This window comes from Oryzias melastigma, linkage group LG15 (assembly GCF_002922805.2).
Source record: "Oryzias melastigma strain HK-1 linkage group LG15, ASM292280v2, whole genome shotgun sequence".
In the NCBI taxonomy this organism is placed as follows: domain Eukaryota; kingdom Metazoa; phylum Chordata; class Actinopteri; order Beloniformes; family Adrianichthyidae; genus Oryzias; species Oryzias melastigma.
The window spans coordinates 3062971-3079574 of record NC_050526.1 but is presented as its reverse complement, the minus strand read 5'-3'; the positions used below and the strand labels follow the sequence as shown (position 1 = coordinate 3079574).

The window sequence follows — 16604 nt, the reverse complement described above, 5'->3', positions numbered from 1 at the left end:
GTTTCAACACAAAGCCCCGCAGACTCACACATGTCAGGCATTCGCATGGGAGAAATTGGACTTAAATGGGTAACACATGACTCATTCAGTCCCAGCGCCGACAGCTGCAGCAGGACAAGCAGTTATTGGACAAATATGATTCGGCTCAGAACAGAGACACTTTTCAAAGCGAGGAACATTTGACGTAAGCTGACAAATAAAGAGATATTAAAGTGTGAAACATAATAGGTTACACTGTTTTTGATTTTCCCACAACAGTTATAAATTCTGTGTTACAAATCAAAACAAAAGACTATTATGCAAAGTCTGTTTGGCTCACAGTAAACAGCCCACAGATGTTTTACATCGATATTAACAGCCTTAATTTGTCCTGTGCAGAAAAAAAAAAATTAAAAAAAGCAAAGCATGGCGTATAGGGGATTAAGTTCTCAGCCATGTATCACACACAGCACAGACAGCAGTCTCATTTAGCTTGAGTGAAGTTTACAGTGAGTGGTTTTTGCATAGGTCATTAGTTTTCTCAAAATACCCTCTTGTCTCCATGGCAACTTCAAGTGACTGCTAAATTGCTTTATAAAATTAGATAAATTAATAATGCGGAGAGTTGTTTTTTTCCCGTTAATTTCATGTCGCTCTGAATACTGAGTTTCTTTTTTCTCACATTTCAGAATCAATTTTGTTTTCTTCTCTGACAGCCATGACTGGCGTTGCACGTATGTCAGAAAGACCTGCCAATATATTAAAAGCCTGCAAATGGATACTGCTTTTACCTACAACTAGTTGACATATACACAGCACCGTGCTCAGAGCCCAGATGGGAGAATGACATGCACCGGTGAATAATATGATCAGAGATGTCTGCTGACATTTCTGCTCGTATTACAACAATACAGTGTTTGACAGAAGAGGGAGTGAGGATGCACAACACAGATGGTAAAAGATGAGGTCACCGTCCTCGGCGATTTCATCATCGGTTCGGCCAAAAGTATAAAGCTAGTCTTTTAATGTTGAGATCTGATTGTGAATTAATGCATCCCTCGAATGGGGAGGTTAAACCTCCTCTTTTCAAAAAGAAAAGCTTTTTTTTTTTTTTGCTTTCCAGCCGTTTGACAGTCTCTAAAAACATCTATAACTCGTCGGCGACAGTAACTCAATCTAACAAAATGCCCTTTCAATCACTCTCATCTTTTATAGTTATACCCCATCAGACATTTACATAAATGTATTATTCATGCTTGCAGTCCTCCTTTTAGATGGAGGGAGATATAAAATATGTGTGCATCTGCGTGTGCCCTGATGTGTATGCAGATGGGAGTGAAGCTGCCTGTTTTGTTTGTGCATTTCTGATTCAGCCGAGCATCCTCCATCAATGAGTCAAATTTACATTTACTTTGCAAATAATAAGCTGAAACTCACGCTGACGCTAACACTCCAGTTCACGTTGTCCTGCCACATGATTACATTAGTGTTCTGCTTAATAGAATGACTCACTTGACATAATCAAACAATTTAGCTGTAACAGTTGCCCACAAATGTGAAATGGTGCTTTTCCAGCAATTAGTTCATTGTCGTGGGTTCTTTATCATGCACATATAATATTTGGTGGGAACACTGATGCAGCCAGGAACTGGTCCAAGTTGAAAACCTCAAATTGTAATGAGGAACGGTGTCTCAGAGAAACAATGGCGATGAAAGATAAGAGTAAAAAGAGACTGCACGCCCTTTGATGCTCAGAACACCAGTGTTGGATAAATTACTTTAAAAAAGTACTTTACTTAAGTATTTTATATACTTAATTCATTACCTATTTAAGAAAGTAATGCAATACTTTACTATTTTCCACTCACATACAAGTTTTTAATGGTAACACTTACCATAGGCGATCGCCTAGGGCACCCTAAACTTTTGAGGCCCCAAGCTGAAGACCATGATTTTCCTAACTTTTTTAGAGTAAACTATATCTATATATATATATATATGATCATATATTACCTTTGGAACACAAAAAAAGATTTAAGAAATATTTGTTATTTTTGTGGACTATTTTTGTGGACAACGAGTTGATCTCCTCCAGGCTATGCCTTTCACACTGTTCATTTCATGTCATCTTAGAGCCGTCCTCTTCAGTGTGTCACCCATTAAAATATATATATATTTAAAATATTGATGTACATTCTGTGTAGCCCAGCCTTTTATCCCCAAATTTGGCCAAGCTAGCAGATTACCACTAGCTTTGTGGACAAAGTGTTTGTGTTAGCCTAGGGGCGTGGCAGACTCTTCCTGGAGGGCAGTTCTCAACATGTGATGTAAGCAAGTGAGGACCTGCTCGTTTTCGTGGGTTTGGAAGGAGCTGCTGTTGAGAGCGCAGGTTTTTATAGGATTAATCAGTAATCCGTGAACGGATTAAAATACCGCCTTGGGGCTCTTTATAGTAAAGAATGAACAATATAGTGCACTTAATAGCTCAAAAAGTTGTTTTTTCATGGTATGGCCCATTTAAAATATTTCTAAAATAATTCTCATGGCAGTCATTTATTTGTTTCTGTTATAATAAAAGAAAAAAAATAACTTAGATGGCAAAGACCGCTCATGTAAAAGCGTTTCATCCTCCCCCGTAAATCTGTAGCAATGGAATATTCCATCAACAGCAAGTAAGCTAGCAGAGAGAGACTCTTCCAAGAGTTTGAATAGGAAAAAGAAGTAATCAACCAGCTGTGAAAGAAGGAAAAAGCAAAGAGAACACAAAAAAAGTGTTTCTGCGCTTCAGGAAGAAAGACAGAACAGTAAAAAGAAGAACAGAAATGAAGGAACTTAAAATCATTCAAATACTTTTATGTCTTTTGCCTTCTTTAGTAAAACTAATTAAAGAGATTACATACGTTACCGGTATTTTCCCCTGGGTAATTTGGGAAAAAGAAAGGATTGATAAAACCACTGTAGAGGGCCCCAGCATATTATTCACCAAATTGTTAAGTCCACCACTGCTTTCATTTAATTAACTTTATTTTCAAAGTTTTGTGAACATAAACTGACTTCATTAGAATTCACATAGCAATGTGAAAAATGACTCGAAAATATTGTGGCTTGTAACTGTCAAATTTCTCAGAATTCCCTGCAAAAATAAATAAATAATAAAAAAAAAAAAGGAGTGTTTATTGATAGAATAATTTATCCTTTAAGATACTCATTAAATGTTACTTTGAAAGGAAACAAAATATATTTCAATGCATTTTTTTAATTTAACCATTGTTGCGGTCCTGGACTGCATGGCCATATTCCTGGTTCCCGCCCCGTTTCTCCTCCTCCTGCACAGGTGCAGGTATTTGGAAATCAGGTGATTGGATTTAAAAGATCCGCCTCTTCAGAAAAACTCTTCCTTTGGTCTTCTTGGCCAGATCTGTCACTGCAGGCCTGGGTTCTCAGCTGCCTCTCTGCAGGCACTCATCTGTCTGATTCTGTATGTTTTACAAATTAACGCTTCATACCCAGACACACACACACCTCATCTTCATACTCTCTGTTAGTTTGGTTGTTTTTCCTTCTTTAAGCATATTAAAAATACTTTGAACCCAAAAATTGACTTTGTGTCCCCTTTTATTTGTTACGCTTTTGAGCCAATTGTGACAAACTGGGGGCTCGTCCGGGACATTTTCATCATCATAATGCAGTAAGTAATCATCGTAAAACGCTTGTATTGTTTAGGTTTTCACTTTGTGAAATCAATGAGGTCATTTTCACCATTAAAAAATAAAGTAGTGAGCATGGCGTCCAAATCGCTTTTAACATCCATGACAATAGATAGTCCTGGACTATATAGTTCTTTAGTAGTTAGGGAGTATGGAGGGAATTCAAACATAACTACTAAAAAACTACATAGTGCGGGGCCATATAGTGCCCTGGATTTTAAAGGTAATCCAGACAAGATGCTCACTACTTTTCTTTTGTTTTTCTAAAATGACGTCACCGAATTCGCAAAGTTAAAAATTGAATGAATACGAACATTTTACGACGTTTATTTACAGATCCACTGTGTTCTGATGATGAAAATGTAGATGTTTTATTCAAATATTACATTTAAACACGTTTTTTGTTCGAAATTGTTCAACCGCAATGCATTGTGGTCTATATTTGTTATTCTAGTGAGCATCGATGCACACTAGTTTTTTGCCAAGACTTCTGGGAAATTTTGAGTGCACTAGATTTTGGAATTAGTAGATTCAAACAGCACTAGAAAATGGCAAACGCACTATATAGTGATTGGGGGGGACAATTTGGATGTTATTACACCTTGATGACATCATCAGTAGTCGCCGGTTATCTACGTTAGCGCTTAGAAAATAAATAACATCGGTTTTATAGCTTTAAAAATTCATGCTAGAACAAAAAGTTGTTATTTACATTAAAATGCAAGCACACACGTGAAGAAATTGTTTTTCCTCCGCAGTGCGACGCAGAACACCCTCCCAGTGGAGGGATACACTCATCAGCCCCTACAAATACCCCCTTAAAAAATAATTTCGGACGCCACTATAGCTCCAAATCCCCCTACAATTGGAGGAGTAGAGGAAGAATTTTGATTAGGTAATAATGCCAGTTTACTCAAATTAATTTATTTTAGTCACCTAGAATAGTTTTACTGCACCATAACATGAGTACCATAGTAATGTGGGTTTGTATAGTCTAGTAATTGTAATCGAATCACCAAAATTGGACTTAAATTTGTCACTTTCCTGTGTTACTGACAAAAGTAATTAAATTCCAGTAATTCATTACTACTAACAATATTACTGCAGGTATTTATGACCTCACCCACCTAATGTTTTTGCCCCATAGGATGCTTTCTGATGAACGCATCCAAATTGTGTGCAGATTAAAAGTGATCCCCTCAATAAACTAATTGGGTTTCTCTTTAGCGTCCTCTGCCCACTCGCATGTGAGTGAGTGGAGAGAAATGTAACACTGTTATAATGAGTCTAAGAGGTCAGAATTAGCCCGGCTTCATCCCTCAGATCTCCAGTTACCTTTTCCTGAAGTCACGCAGCGGACCGGGCTCCATTGTCAAGTGACTGCAGGAGCACAAAGTAACAGGTGTAAAGTTACTCCTAAAACGTGCTCCATAGGCCAAATTTACTTGATGGATTTTTAATGTCCCAGGGCCTCCTACTGATGATAGATGGATATCTGCTGGGTAATGCAATTGTGAATGTAGAGTGAAGAAGAAAAGGAATATGTTAACCTATTTTCTGAGAACCCCTTCTTTGTTTTAGTCATTTGCAGTTTTATTTTAATATAATCCCCTGGCAGCACAATTAGAAATGAGAATCCTTAGATCACACTGAAAATGTAGGGAAAAAAGGGGAGTGTTTGGTCCTGTGAGGAACAAAACACACCAGGAAAGCCCCGTGGTGTTGAAAATCTTTGAAAAGTAAAACATGATATGTGATATCTTGTTGGAGGACTGAAATGGAAAGTGCTAAAAGATATTTTCTTACCTACTTTCTTTCCTCCAAAGTGGAGAAACATGTTGTAATTTTAATGATTGAAATCAGGGGAATTTTATAACATACTTTTATATTTATTCCCTGGAAAGCAAATTCAAAAATGAAACTTTTTACTGCCCAGATGGAATAGTAGATTAAAGACCCACTCCGATGAAAAGTGGGTTTTTAACATGTAGCATTTTTGACATGTTTAAAACAATTTATGATTACAACTGTATTTTTGAGTATTTTTTTTTATTTTAATCGTTGTGAATCAGTAGCTTTAACTGTATAATCACTGAACATATCAACCCCTCCCATCTTGTGTTTCAAATGGGAAGTACCTGCTGATTCCAAGAAAATCCCATTGACTTCCATTGAGAAACTGACAGTTATTTCTCAGTCATTTTATTTGTCAGAATTACCATTCCTGCTCTGATAAATTCTACTTAGCATCTTCTTTCTAATCCAAATTTTTTAAAAGATATTTTTTCTTTATCGCCAGTTTAAGATGACCAAGGCGGCAGATCACCTGCAGCGCGGTGCATGCTGGTTAGTTTCTGTCACATGTGCGCCATCTATAAGTATCGCGCGAAAAGGGCGGGTTCAAGGCGCCTTCCCAAGCCAGCACAGCCAGAAAATAGGTACTGCTCTGGCTTCAAGCATTGACTGTAAAAATCTCTTCTTATATACAATCAATGGCTTCACGATGCCTTGATGACTACAAAACAATGCATTGTGGGAAACGGTGTCCTGAAAGTTCTTGTAGTTTGACGTGACGCTGATTAGGAATAACTGGCACTAAATGAAGGAAACTTGTGTATTTTGTTACTCTCTTTTTTAGTCACTAATAAAAAAATAAAATTTAAAATAATCTGTGGTTATGTGTGTTACTGTTGCCTTTAAAATTAACTTTAATTTAATTTAATTTAATTTAATTTAATTTAATTTAATTTAATTTAATTTAATTTAATTTATTTGGGACAGTGCACATGAAATGTATCTAGCGACTATTTTTTATCCGTTTCACTTTGACAGATGTTAAAAAATAATATAAAAGTCAAAACAGCACAGATCACAATAAGGAGGAGTGGCATATTAAAATTCAACCGAATGTTAAGGACAACCCCCAACTCCTTGCTCTTGTACAGTCTCGTCGTTCGCCTTCTTCTCAGGCGCCTTTCCCCGCCCCCTTCTGCAGCAGCCAGGTCTCGCCGACGATGCATCATCTCAAACACACCTATTGAAAGGTTCTCGCTTTCAGTAAAAGGGGCGTGGACTTCGAACAAGCTCACTCATGATTGGCAGCAGTAGTTCCTCTAAAAACATCACTCAGACCAATCACTGTCGACTGGTTTCAAAATGGAGGCAGACGATCAGGAAGCCACCGATTTCTGATTTCGCAAGAGCCGTAGGTAAGGCATTTTCTACGAGTGATGTCAACACCTTGTTTTGTTGAGTGAAATCAAACATGTCAGGACAAGATGAAAATCGGATGTTTGAAAATTCTCGAGTTTGAGCCAAAGTTTCCATTCTCAGCTACAGTTCTGATCCAGTAACGTCTTCATTTTCCTTGTCTGAGCCCAAAACTCTACAGATAGCTCCAATATTGTTTGCTGTTTTTTTTTGTTTGTTTGTTTTGCTACGCTAATGTTAGCTTAGACTTGTGAGGAGCTATAAGATAGGGTGTAAACCAAGGGCTGATGGGAAATTCGCAGAGGCTCAACTCAAAGGCGAATTTCTAGTGAGCTCCTGCAGCAAATATGTCTTAAGGATTTGTGATTTGGCCTAAAAACTCATCATATTTAAAAGAACACTGGAAACAACTTTACAACAGAAAACAATCCGGTTGGGACCTTCAAAACTTCTGCTATAAAACTTTCAATAGCATTTTAAATTTGCAAGAAAGCTAAGTCAATACTGGAGCAAAACACACTTTTAAAACCAACATTACCAGAATTACATCATATGTTTTCAGTCCCATGCCCACTCTTTTCCATCTGTACCTTTTTTTGCTCGAATGATTTAATTCCAGCACTAAAGCAGCAAAAAGCTGTAATTCCCATGAATCTCTCTCAGTCTTTCATCAGTCCACCAAACTTGTTTATTGCATTTTCCTGTGTTCTCACATTCCTTTTGGTTATTAAAAAAAATGGGGGAGGTTAAACTTCCTCATATTTGCTGGTCACTTTGCTCTTTCTCTATATCCTCAGTCTTTGTTCCTCAGCTTGTTTTGATTTGGAATTGTTTTTTCCAGACTTAAACAGCTGCTTTCACATAGAAAGAGCGTTCTCATTTTCATAGATAGTTTGTTTAATCATAACAGATGTTTCAAAACCAGTGCCAGAATTATTATTAATCGCTGGAAAAGCAGAGCATCCGTGCCAGCAAAGAAAAACACGTTTTACATAAATATTTTAGAAGAAAACATATTTAAAAAATAACCCTAACACCCTTACAGCATGGTTTTAAAAGTAAACATTTAGAGAAGGGTAGATCGAGTGTTTCCTTCATGCTCTTTTATCTCCAACAAGGTTTCACAAACAAGGAAAACCTAAATGAATGAACACCTCATAAAACAGCGCTGTTATACGTGAACTGCAGTCGTAATATTAAACAACTGTGTTGTAAAGTCAATCTGAGGGGTGGAATGTGAGTTGAAGTAGGTCACGCTGCATCACTCTGACCCCAAACAGCAAGCGAATCTTCACAAGAAAAAAAAAATCAATACATTGAAATGTTCCTGTACAACGTGAACCCAAGTGAACCTTAAGGGAGCCGTAAATAAACAAATGCCCTCAGGCTTCAATGAACTACAGCAAACTGTGTTGTCAAGGGCTGAAAAAAGTAGTTATACATCAAATCAGTTAAAAACCTTCTTTTTAAAGCCCTTTTTGAACATATCTATACATGTTTTTTGCATTTGTCTACTCTCTGGTGCCAAGTAAGACACGCATGACCAGTTTATCGCACACTAAAGAACAAAAAAAAAAAAATAAATCAAAACAAACCGGTTTATCAGTGAGAAAAATAAAAACCAAAACATTTTGTTTCAAGGAATCAAAGCTCTTAAGACAGATAAGAACAACGGCCAACTAAAGAAGATTGACAGAATATCAGCTGTCTGCTTTGACCTCTTCCTTCTTATCACTGGTGGTGTAGTTCAACCAAACAGATAAACACAACGAGCTGCACGTAACCTTTAAAGTCTGTATGATATGTTCTTAAATTTACTACGTCTTCTTTTATCCTATCCATGAATGAATCATTTATGATTTCACGGTAAAAAGTCCTTATTTTTGTATTCATAAACTAGAATTATTTATCTACAACGGAATAACTTTAAGAAATAGTTGATGAATTATAGGCTTGTTAACATGTGGTTTTAATAATATGTGACATTTAAAGACTTTATATGGCTTTGCCGTGGTTGAAAGTGTTACCTCGGCTCTCCGGTCTTTTCTAGCACATGTGCAGCTGGCTCCCTGCTGAGCTGCCTCATTATGCTGAATGTGGAACACCTGCATTGGTTCAGACAAAGTATGCTTTTACCACTTTACCAGATATGGAGGCTTTTCTTTCTTTATTCCACAAGTGGGACTTCACAGAGACGTGGAGAAAAAAAGATTCTAGGAATATATTTTAAACAAAAAAGAACTTTTAAGATCATAACGTGACTGTAGATTTCTAAATGTAAGACATTTATGTTTATTTTCCCTCTGGGGGTTTATTAAATTTTGTTTTTGAAAATTTTATTGTGTTCTTATATATTCAAAACTCCTTATCTAATTTGCAGAAGGAGCATGTGAAAAAGTAAGCACCTCTTTCTACCCCTTTTTCCTCGTTATTATTACGTTTTAAAGACCCACTCCAATGAAAAAGGTGTTTTTAATATGTTCTTGTTGCATTTTTTAATGGAGGACAAATATAAAACAATTTAAGATTAAAACTACGGCTGGGTTGATTAAATCAATTAATCAATTTAAATTGATTTAAACAGATCAATCATAAATTCATAAAAATACAGATTGATTTAGCACATAAAGCTAAAGTCTGCTAGCTTGTTGCTAACGTTTAATGGAATTTCCCATAGCATGGCTAATGCTAACGCTCGGATGAGCTAAACATACATTTCTACATCTTTAAAAACTCAGGCATGAATTTTTTTTCAACTCTTTTAAAGAAATATTTTTTAAATTAACCATTTTTTGGTTTAAAGCAAAGTTTTTTGCTCATACTTTCTTCTTCTTCTGGAATAAATACATAAACTTAAAATTGAATTGAATTGAGAGGATCAAAAATATCTGGAAAAAAAAAATCGGAATCGAATCCAATTGTTTCTGCAAATTATTATCGATACCAAGCCCTAATTAAAACTACATTTCTGAGTATTTCTCCACTCCAATCGTTGGAGCATATGAAAACTGGATGTTTAAAAAACCTCAGGCCACAATCTCCTTCCTCTGCTACAATTCTGAAGCATCCACTAACAGACAGATCTATTTAGATCTTATATTTCCTCTTCTAAGCTGGAATCTGGTTCTAAACCGTACGGCTGGATAGGCTCCAATATTACTCAGCATTTTTTTCCTATGCTAATGTTAGCTTGGGCTTGTGAGGTGCTATAAGCTAGCAGGAGATGGTGTAAACGAGTGGCTAATGAGAAATTAGCAGAGGCTAACTTCAGCGCCAACTCCTCAGAGGCGAATTTCTAATGAGCTCTTGCTGCTCTGCATTAAATATTTCTTAAAAAATGACACTACCTTTTTTATATTAGCAAAAAATATTAAATAATCATAACTAAAATACCACTGTGAACAATTTTACCATAAATAAAAATGTAGCTGGAGTGGGACTTTAAAGTATCACTTTGTTTATTTATTCTTAAATTACAGACAGACTGGGCATGCGACACTAAACACGCACTCTGAATGCACATTTAGTCCATGGTGTTCACACTGAACAGGCAGGGAGGGGCTTCCTCGTCTTCATTTACTAAATGGTAAATGACATATACTTATATAGCGCTTTATACCTTCCTTAAAGGCCCAAAACGCTTTACAGTCACAGACCCATTCATACACACATTCACACACTGATGGTGGCTACGTTAACGTAGCCACCTTTTTTTAACGTTTGCCATTTGTCACTTCCAAATCTGAGTTCAGTTTGTTTTAACTCTCAATGCACATTCAATGACCACATGTTTTGCAAATATAGCCCAAAAAGGGTTGTGAACACAAATTTTAAATACAGAAGCCCAAAATGTGCATTTCTTTGGGTTTTTAGATATATTTTTCACTGGAAGTGGTCTCTTGAACGTGCATTGCCGAGGGTGGTGTGAATGTGGCCTGGCAGTTGATGCCACTAAATGAAAACAAAAAAGTGAATTTTTATAAAGGTTTCAAAGCTGCATAGATTTTTTTTAAATTGGTATTTTCAAAGTGCACTAAACAATTTGTCATTACATGATCACAGACCTTGTTTTTCTTTTAGAGACTAGTTCTAGGTGGCTTTTAATAACAACTTTTCACCTTGAAGCCTTAATTGCATCAATATCTGCATCTTAATGCCGCTGTTCTCTGCCTGTTGACAAGCAAACACTTGCAATTGGCAGATAAGAGCGCGAGTGGTGTTATTGATTAACCGGCGACTTCATTATGGTGGCTGCCATTAGCATTGCAACTCCATTGATTAAGCCACTGACATGGCAGTGAGAGAAATCAAAAAGATAACAGTAGGAGCTGCAGTTTATATTGGATTTACTGCAGGAATCCCAGCACCTCCACAACCAAATTCAGGACAATAAAACTGAAAAGAGGCTAAATTTATACTTTGAATAATACTTCAGTTATTTTGGTATATATTTATTTCAGTTGCTTCTCGCAGAGCAGGAAAGGGAAAAAAGATAAGACATAATGGGAGGAAATTGCTATGTTTTAACTGTGATTCCCCAGTCTTTTGTATGCCCTGAAGATAAATACCAAAAAGGCATTGAGGAGGAATACACAGGCTTTCAAGTTAGTAAACATGAATTCACTTGTGCAGATGTGAATAAATGTGAGTGCAGTTCTTTAAAAAAAGAGGAGAGGAAAAAGAAAAATAGCGCATTGCGTAATCTGCTTGAAATAGTTTGTGCCATAAGTAGGTCTGTGTCGTTATTACATGCTCTTAAGATCTGACAGATAAATGCAGGGCAAAGGGTGTAAAAAAGTGAGGAAACAGCACCGCGCTGTGGACGGAGTCGGTACTAGAGAATGCATTAAAAATTCCCCACAGTTGATTAAATGCAGCTGACATAATCAGCCCTCAATAAGAACAATAGATGTAAACAAAGAGCCTTAACATATTATATATGAAGGGATATCAATACAAATGTAAGATTTATGAGATAAATTCTTAATTTGATATATATTTAAAAACAATTAAATAATTTTAATTTTAATCTTTAATCGCGGATTATTTGATAAAGAATTAACTAGCGTGTTGTTTTTACAAGGTCAGCATAACGTTTGAATATTATTTATGTCTGTTTTATGGACTGCTGGCTTATGAAACGGTGTCTTGTGACACACCGCTCTCTCTTTTGGCCAATTTTGTCTTTTCATGCTCGCTTCAAAAATATATAAAAGGCGTTTTTTTTTCTCCCACCCCGCGCGCTCTTAACATCAAAACCAAAAAATTCGGCGCCGAAGCAATAACAGTCACAGGCTACCAGGTTCCACTAAAAGCAAAGTACCTCGCGGGTTCCACGTTGCCTTTTGAGGAATCATTTGATAGGCCTATTAACTTTCATGTAACATTGTTTCTTGAAGGCATCCACAGCAAGCGCCTCAGTGTCATTACTGTGAGAAATGTGCTTTCATACTGAACGTCTTTACACAAGTCCTGCAAGGTACGTAAACCAGTCACGCTGCTAAACGTCGAATAAAATAATCAAAATAATATTTAATATGCTTATAATTGACCCAAACGATATTTTATATGTGTATAATTACTCGTGTGTCATTTGTGATTAAATTTTTTTGTGTGTTTTTACAGTTTTGGCTTAATATTTAGCCTAAAAACATAGCAAAAGTACCAGAACAGCTCAAACATAAATAATCATTAAAGTATTTTGTTTTATTATGCACACATATGTAAATTAAAGACGTTTTATAACGTGATTCAATCAAAAATAGAATTTTTGAGCAAAATTTACGGTAGAAATATCGTGTTTGAAACTGTTCGTTGATACTTACCTTCCAGGACCTTCGGCAATCCATTCAAGCCAGCAAGTTTGGAGAGCGTGTTGAGTTTAATCAATTCATAACGTCGAGATGGAGCCGAACTCACTGAAGGTAACGTTTGTTATCATACGGCCATTTGTTTCCTATTCTCGTCGCCTTTTTGAATTTTTTTGTCTTTAAATTTTACGTTTATTTTCCACGCTATAAAAAACTTTAACAGGCTAAAATTCGCACGAACACATCTGTTTTTAAGCGTCTAAAAATAGTTACAGGGAAAATAATTGTGATATTTTTGATGTGATAACTTGTTCATTCATTTATGTTGTTGATATTAATATATTTTTTTTAATATGTGATTTTTCTGCTTTACAGTGGGTGGGCTCATCTTGCGGTTTACATGGACCATATATATTCTATAAAGCCTTTAAATTTCACCGGGACGGCAAAGCGAGAATCCTCGCGCTCGGAGACTTTTTCTTCGTCAGATGTAAACCCGAGGATCCTATTTGCATAGCGGAGCTCCAGCTTCTGTGGGAAGAAAGGACAAGCAAGCAACTTTTATCAAGCTCGAAACTTTATTTTCTGCCTGAGGATATTCCCCAGGGACGCACGGTCGCTCACGGAGAGGTAGGAATATTAACCGCCTGATAAATAGTCATGAGTCACTGCCTGCCTGTTATGCCTTTTTGTATCCGGACTGCTTTATTTTCCTCGATTCGGATGCATTTAACGCCTGTCGCTAGCGACAGAGGTGTTCATGAGCCATGTGTGGGGAGACAGAATGAACCAACATTGGAATTTGTTTTGTAGTTTTTGTTTTTTTAACTTGAGCCAGTTTCGTCTATTGTCAACTGCTGAATGTGCACTTGTCCAGCTGCGCTCAATAAGGCTGCCGCTGCGCTCCATGGGGTTAATTGTGTTATAAAGGGGGGGAAAATCCGCAACAATCCTGCGCCTGGGCTCTGTCATGTCATCGTGGAAAAAAAAGTGTGTCTAAAAGCGACATGTGGACGGAAATTGCGAAACAGGCACGACTGTATGGGATCAAACTGGCTCAGATCCGATAGTTATTAGATATTTTGTAATGCGGGTTGATGTTGAAAGTCAGCCAGTAAGCCAGCCAGCCAGCGCTGACACGTCTTAACTACTCTTTTGCATAATATACCCCCCCACCCCCACCCCCGCGTGAACATTTCCACCCAGAACAATGTGATATTGTCAGCGCGCAATCGAGGCTTTAAAAATAAAACAACCCCAACGCCTCTTTTGTTGCATTACGCCGCTGTTGGCACAGGAGTGCAATAGTTATGATTGACTGTGGCCATATGTGGCGCCGGTGATTCGGTTACATCGCTGCACAGGACGCGATTCTGACGAGTTTAATGCCACAAAACAAACAATGAGTAGTGTTTTTTTGTTTTTGTTTTTCTTTGTGATGAGACACTTTAATTGCGAGCTGTCGCAATTTAATCACGATCGCTCGCTATTAATTTTTTGCTCGCATTTTAATCGCTGTAATATTGTTTATGGGGAAGGACAAAGCCGTGTTTGTACTTGACTCTTCCGCTGATGGTTTACTTACATTCTTTCCTCTTGAGTAATAGAGTGGCTATCACGTTTCCCTTTCATGAGAAAGGTGGCTATTTGTGTCCGGGCTGAGACGAGCTGTCATCCTTTTTTTTTTTACTGTTCTATCCTTTCTTGAATCCCTCTCCTTTTTATTGCTTTTATTAAATAATTACAGAGTTCTGATTCTGAGAGCACAGTTGCGCAACATGTCAGCCCCGCCTCTTTCCCAAAGACTCATTTGCATTGCTAAGAGTTTATATTCCAGTCCATTAAGTATTTCTGCAAAATATTAAAATAAAATTGTTTCAGTTTTTTTATTTATATAAATTAGATAATTTGTCATGAGTTTAATATTTTTAGACTATAAATGCTTAAAATATAGGGATAATAATTAATGGACTTATTTGATGAATCAATTTAAAATTCAACCATATTGATTTTTCTAAAGCAAGTTGCTAATCGAAATGACAAAATCATTTAAAAATAAAAGAAATAGATTATATAAATTTTGGAAAATATTATTTGGATTGAGGCACAGTACTAAAAATAACCAAGTGTCATCACAGCAGGCAACAGCAAAAAATTATAAATCCAACATTGCAATCCAGTGTGTGGAAACTAGGGGTGTGCCAAAATATTGATATTGCAATATATATTGCAATATTTGATTCTTAATGGGTACTCACCAAGTGTCAATCTTTTATTTTTGTTTGAAGAGGAGGTAAAACATTACATTCATCATCCTTTGGTGATTGAATTTGACAAATAATTCCAATTCTATTGGTGTCAATGCTTGTCAAAGACATAGTATTACTGATTTGCCAAAAAGTGTCTATCATTTGTTGTGCAAAAAAGACACAAGTTGTTTATTATGATTGTGTTCAAGCTAATAAATAACGTTCTAATAATGCTTTGTAGGTATAATTTTAAGTGGAAAACAACAGTGAGGTGAACTTATAAACTATATTTAACCTACACTTAATTATCTTGCAAGAAATACAAGGAATTTTGAAAACTTGTCTGTTCAGATATTTATCTCTGAGTCACACTGGTTGAGTTTTTAGACCTGAATTGATTCTAGGTTAGTGAATTGGATCGTTCATAATGAACTAATACCAACTATGAATCGTATCAGAAACCACAAATTATGATATGAATTGAATCATCGTTAAAATGAATGGTTACACCCCTACTAAAATTGTTTAATTTTAGTATCTGCTTAAGTATGGGTGCCTGCAGGCTGACCTCAATTAAAGGGCTTGTCAGGCTTTCTGCTTTCAGTCTCTGCTCCCTCTCTGTGCATTACACAGTGAAGGTTGGCTGGACAACTTCTAACCAGTTTATGACCGTCATTGAGCCCATTCGGGTTCTCGCTGACTTTGTCCCATAACACGAATCTGCACCGCATGAGTCAGCTATATATGAGCGCTCTACAACTGCGATCAGAAAGACAAATAGCTATGAGAAGAAAAAAAAAACGGCCTCCTTAAAACCATAACAATAATTAAAGGGAACTTGCAACACAGCATCTAGTCTGATTTTGAATTATGCACCTTGTGTGTAAAATGTAAACACTAAAAGTTCATTCTAAGCTGTACGGAGAGGTGACATTCCAAAAAACAGATTAGTCAGTTTTTTTTATTGAGGCAAAACACCAAACTGTCAACGTGTGACTGACAGACTAGTTCAGAATGGCCTTGTGATTCACAACTTGATAAGTAACACTCTCAGAAAATGTTCCTGTTTCGCAAGAATTTGGTGCTAAATGAGCGTAACACTGTGAGGCGCACAACTTTCAACAAAGATGGAGTACGATTACTTGTTTTCAGAAGCAGTTTTTCTGACTGTCACGTGTAAACAGTCAGCCAGAGTTGGCTTTTTCTCTTTCTCATGTAACTTTTAGATGACTATTATCCTGAAGCTCAAAGCCAATATCCTCCAAATACCAAGAGGCAGGACTTTCTCTCCTTTTTTTCTTTTTTCTCAGGACATCAGAACAGCCTTATATTGAACCTGCCTTCCAGAATTAGATTACTGATTCACTCATGTTCTCAGCTCTGAGCTATGATGTAATTTCCTGGTTTATTTCTCAGGTATTTATTTGCTCTCAGCCTCTCCTGCAGTGCGTTTGCCATGTTTTGCTGCACTGTGCAGTGACAAGAGGAACCAACCCATGACCTACTGTGCTTGTTTTTCTTCTGTCACAGGGTTGGAGGTCAATTCCTTTTAAATGCAGCCAGCTTTAGAGCCAGTCTGCTTTGGCTAGAAATAAAAATAATGATCGACTGAATAAATTCAACTCCTGGCGCCTGTGTTTGCTGATTAG

The 16604-nt window shown here is 36.8% G+C and overlaps 1 protein-coding gene across 1 annotated transcript in view; it reads left to right on the top strand.

The window, feature by feature from the left end:
• Window positions 1-12200: 12200 nt before the first annotated feature.
• arid5b (AT-rich interaction domain 5B) overlaps window positions 12201-16604 on the top strand; it is a 103527-nt gene continuing 99123 nt past the window's right edge. Inside the window, exons 1-3 of the mRNA XM_024297094.2 lie at window positions 12201-12375; window positions 12729-12820; window positions 13082-13336. Of these exons, the coding sequence (XP_024152862.1) occupies window positions 12800-12820; window positions 13082-13336 (276 nt within the window). The 5' untranslated portion in view covers window positions 12201-12375; window positions 12729-12799. The remainder of the gene's footprint in view (window positions 12376-12728; window positions 12821-13081; window positions 13337-16604) is intronic.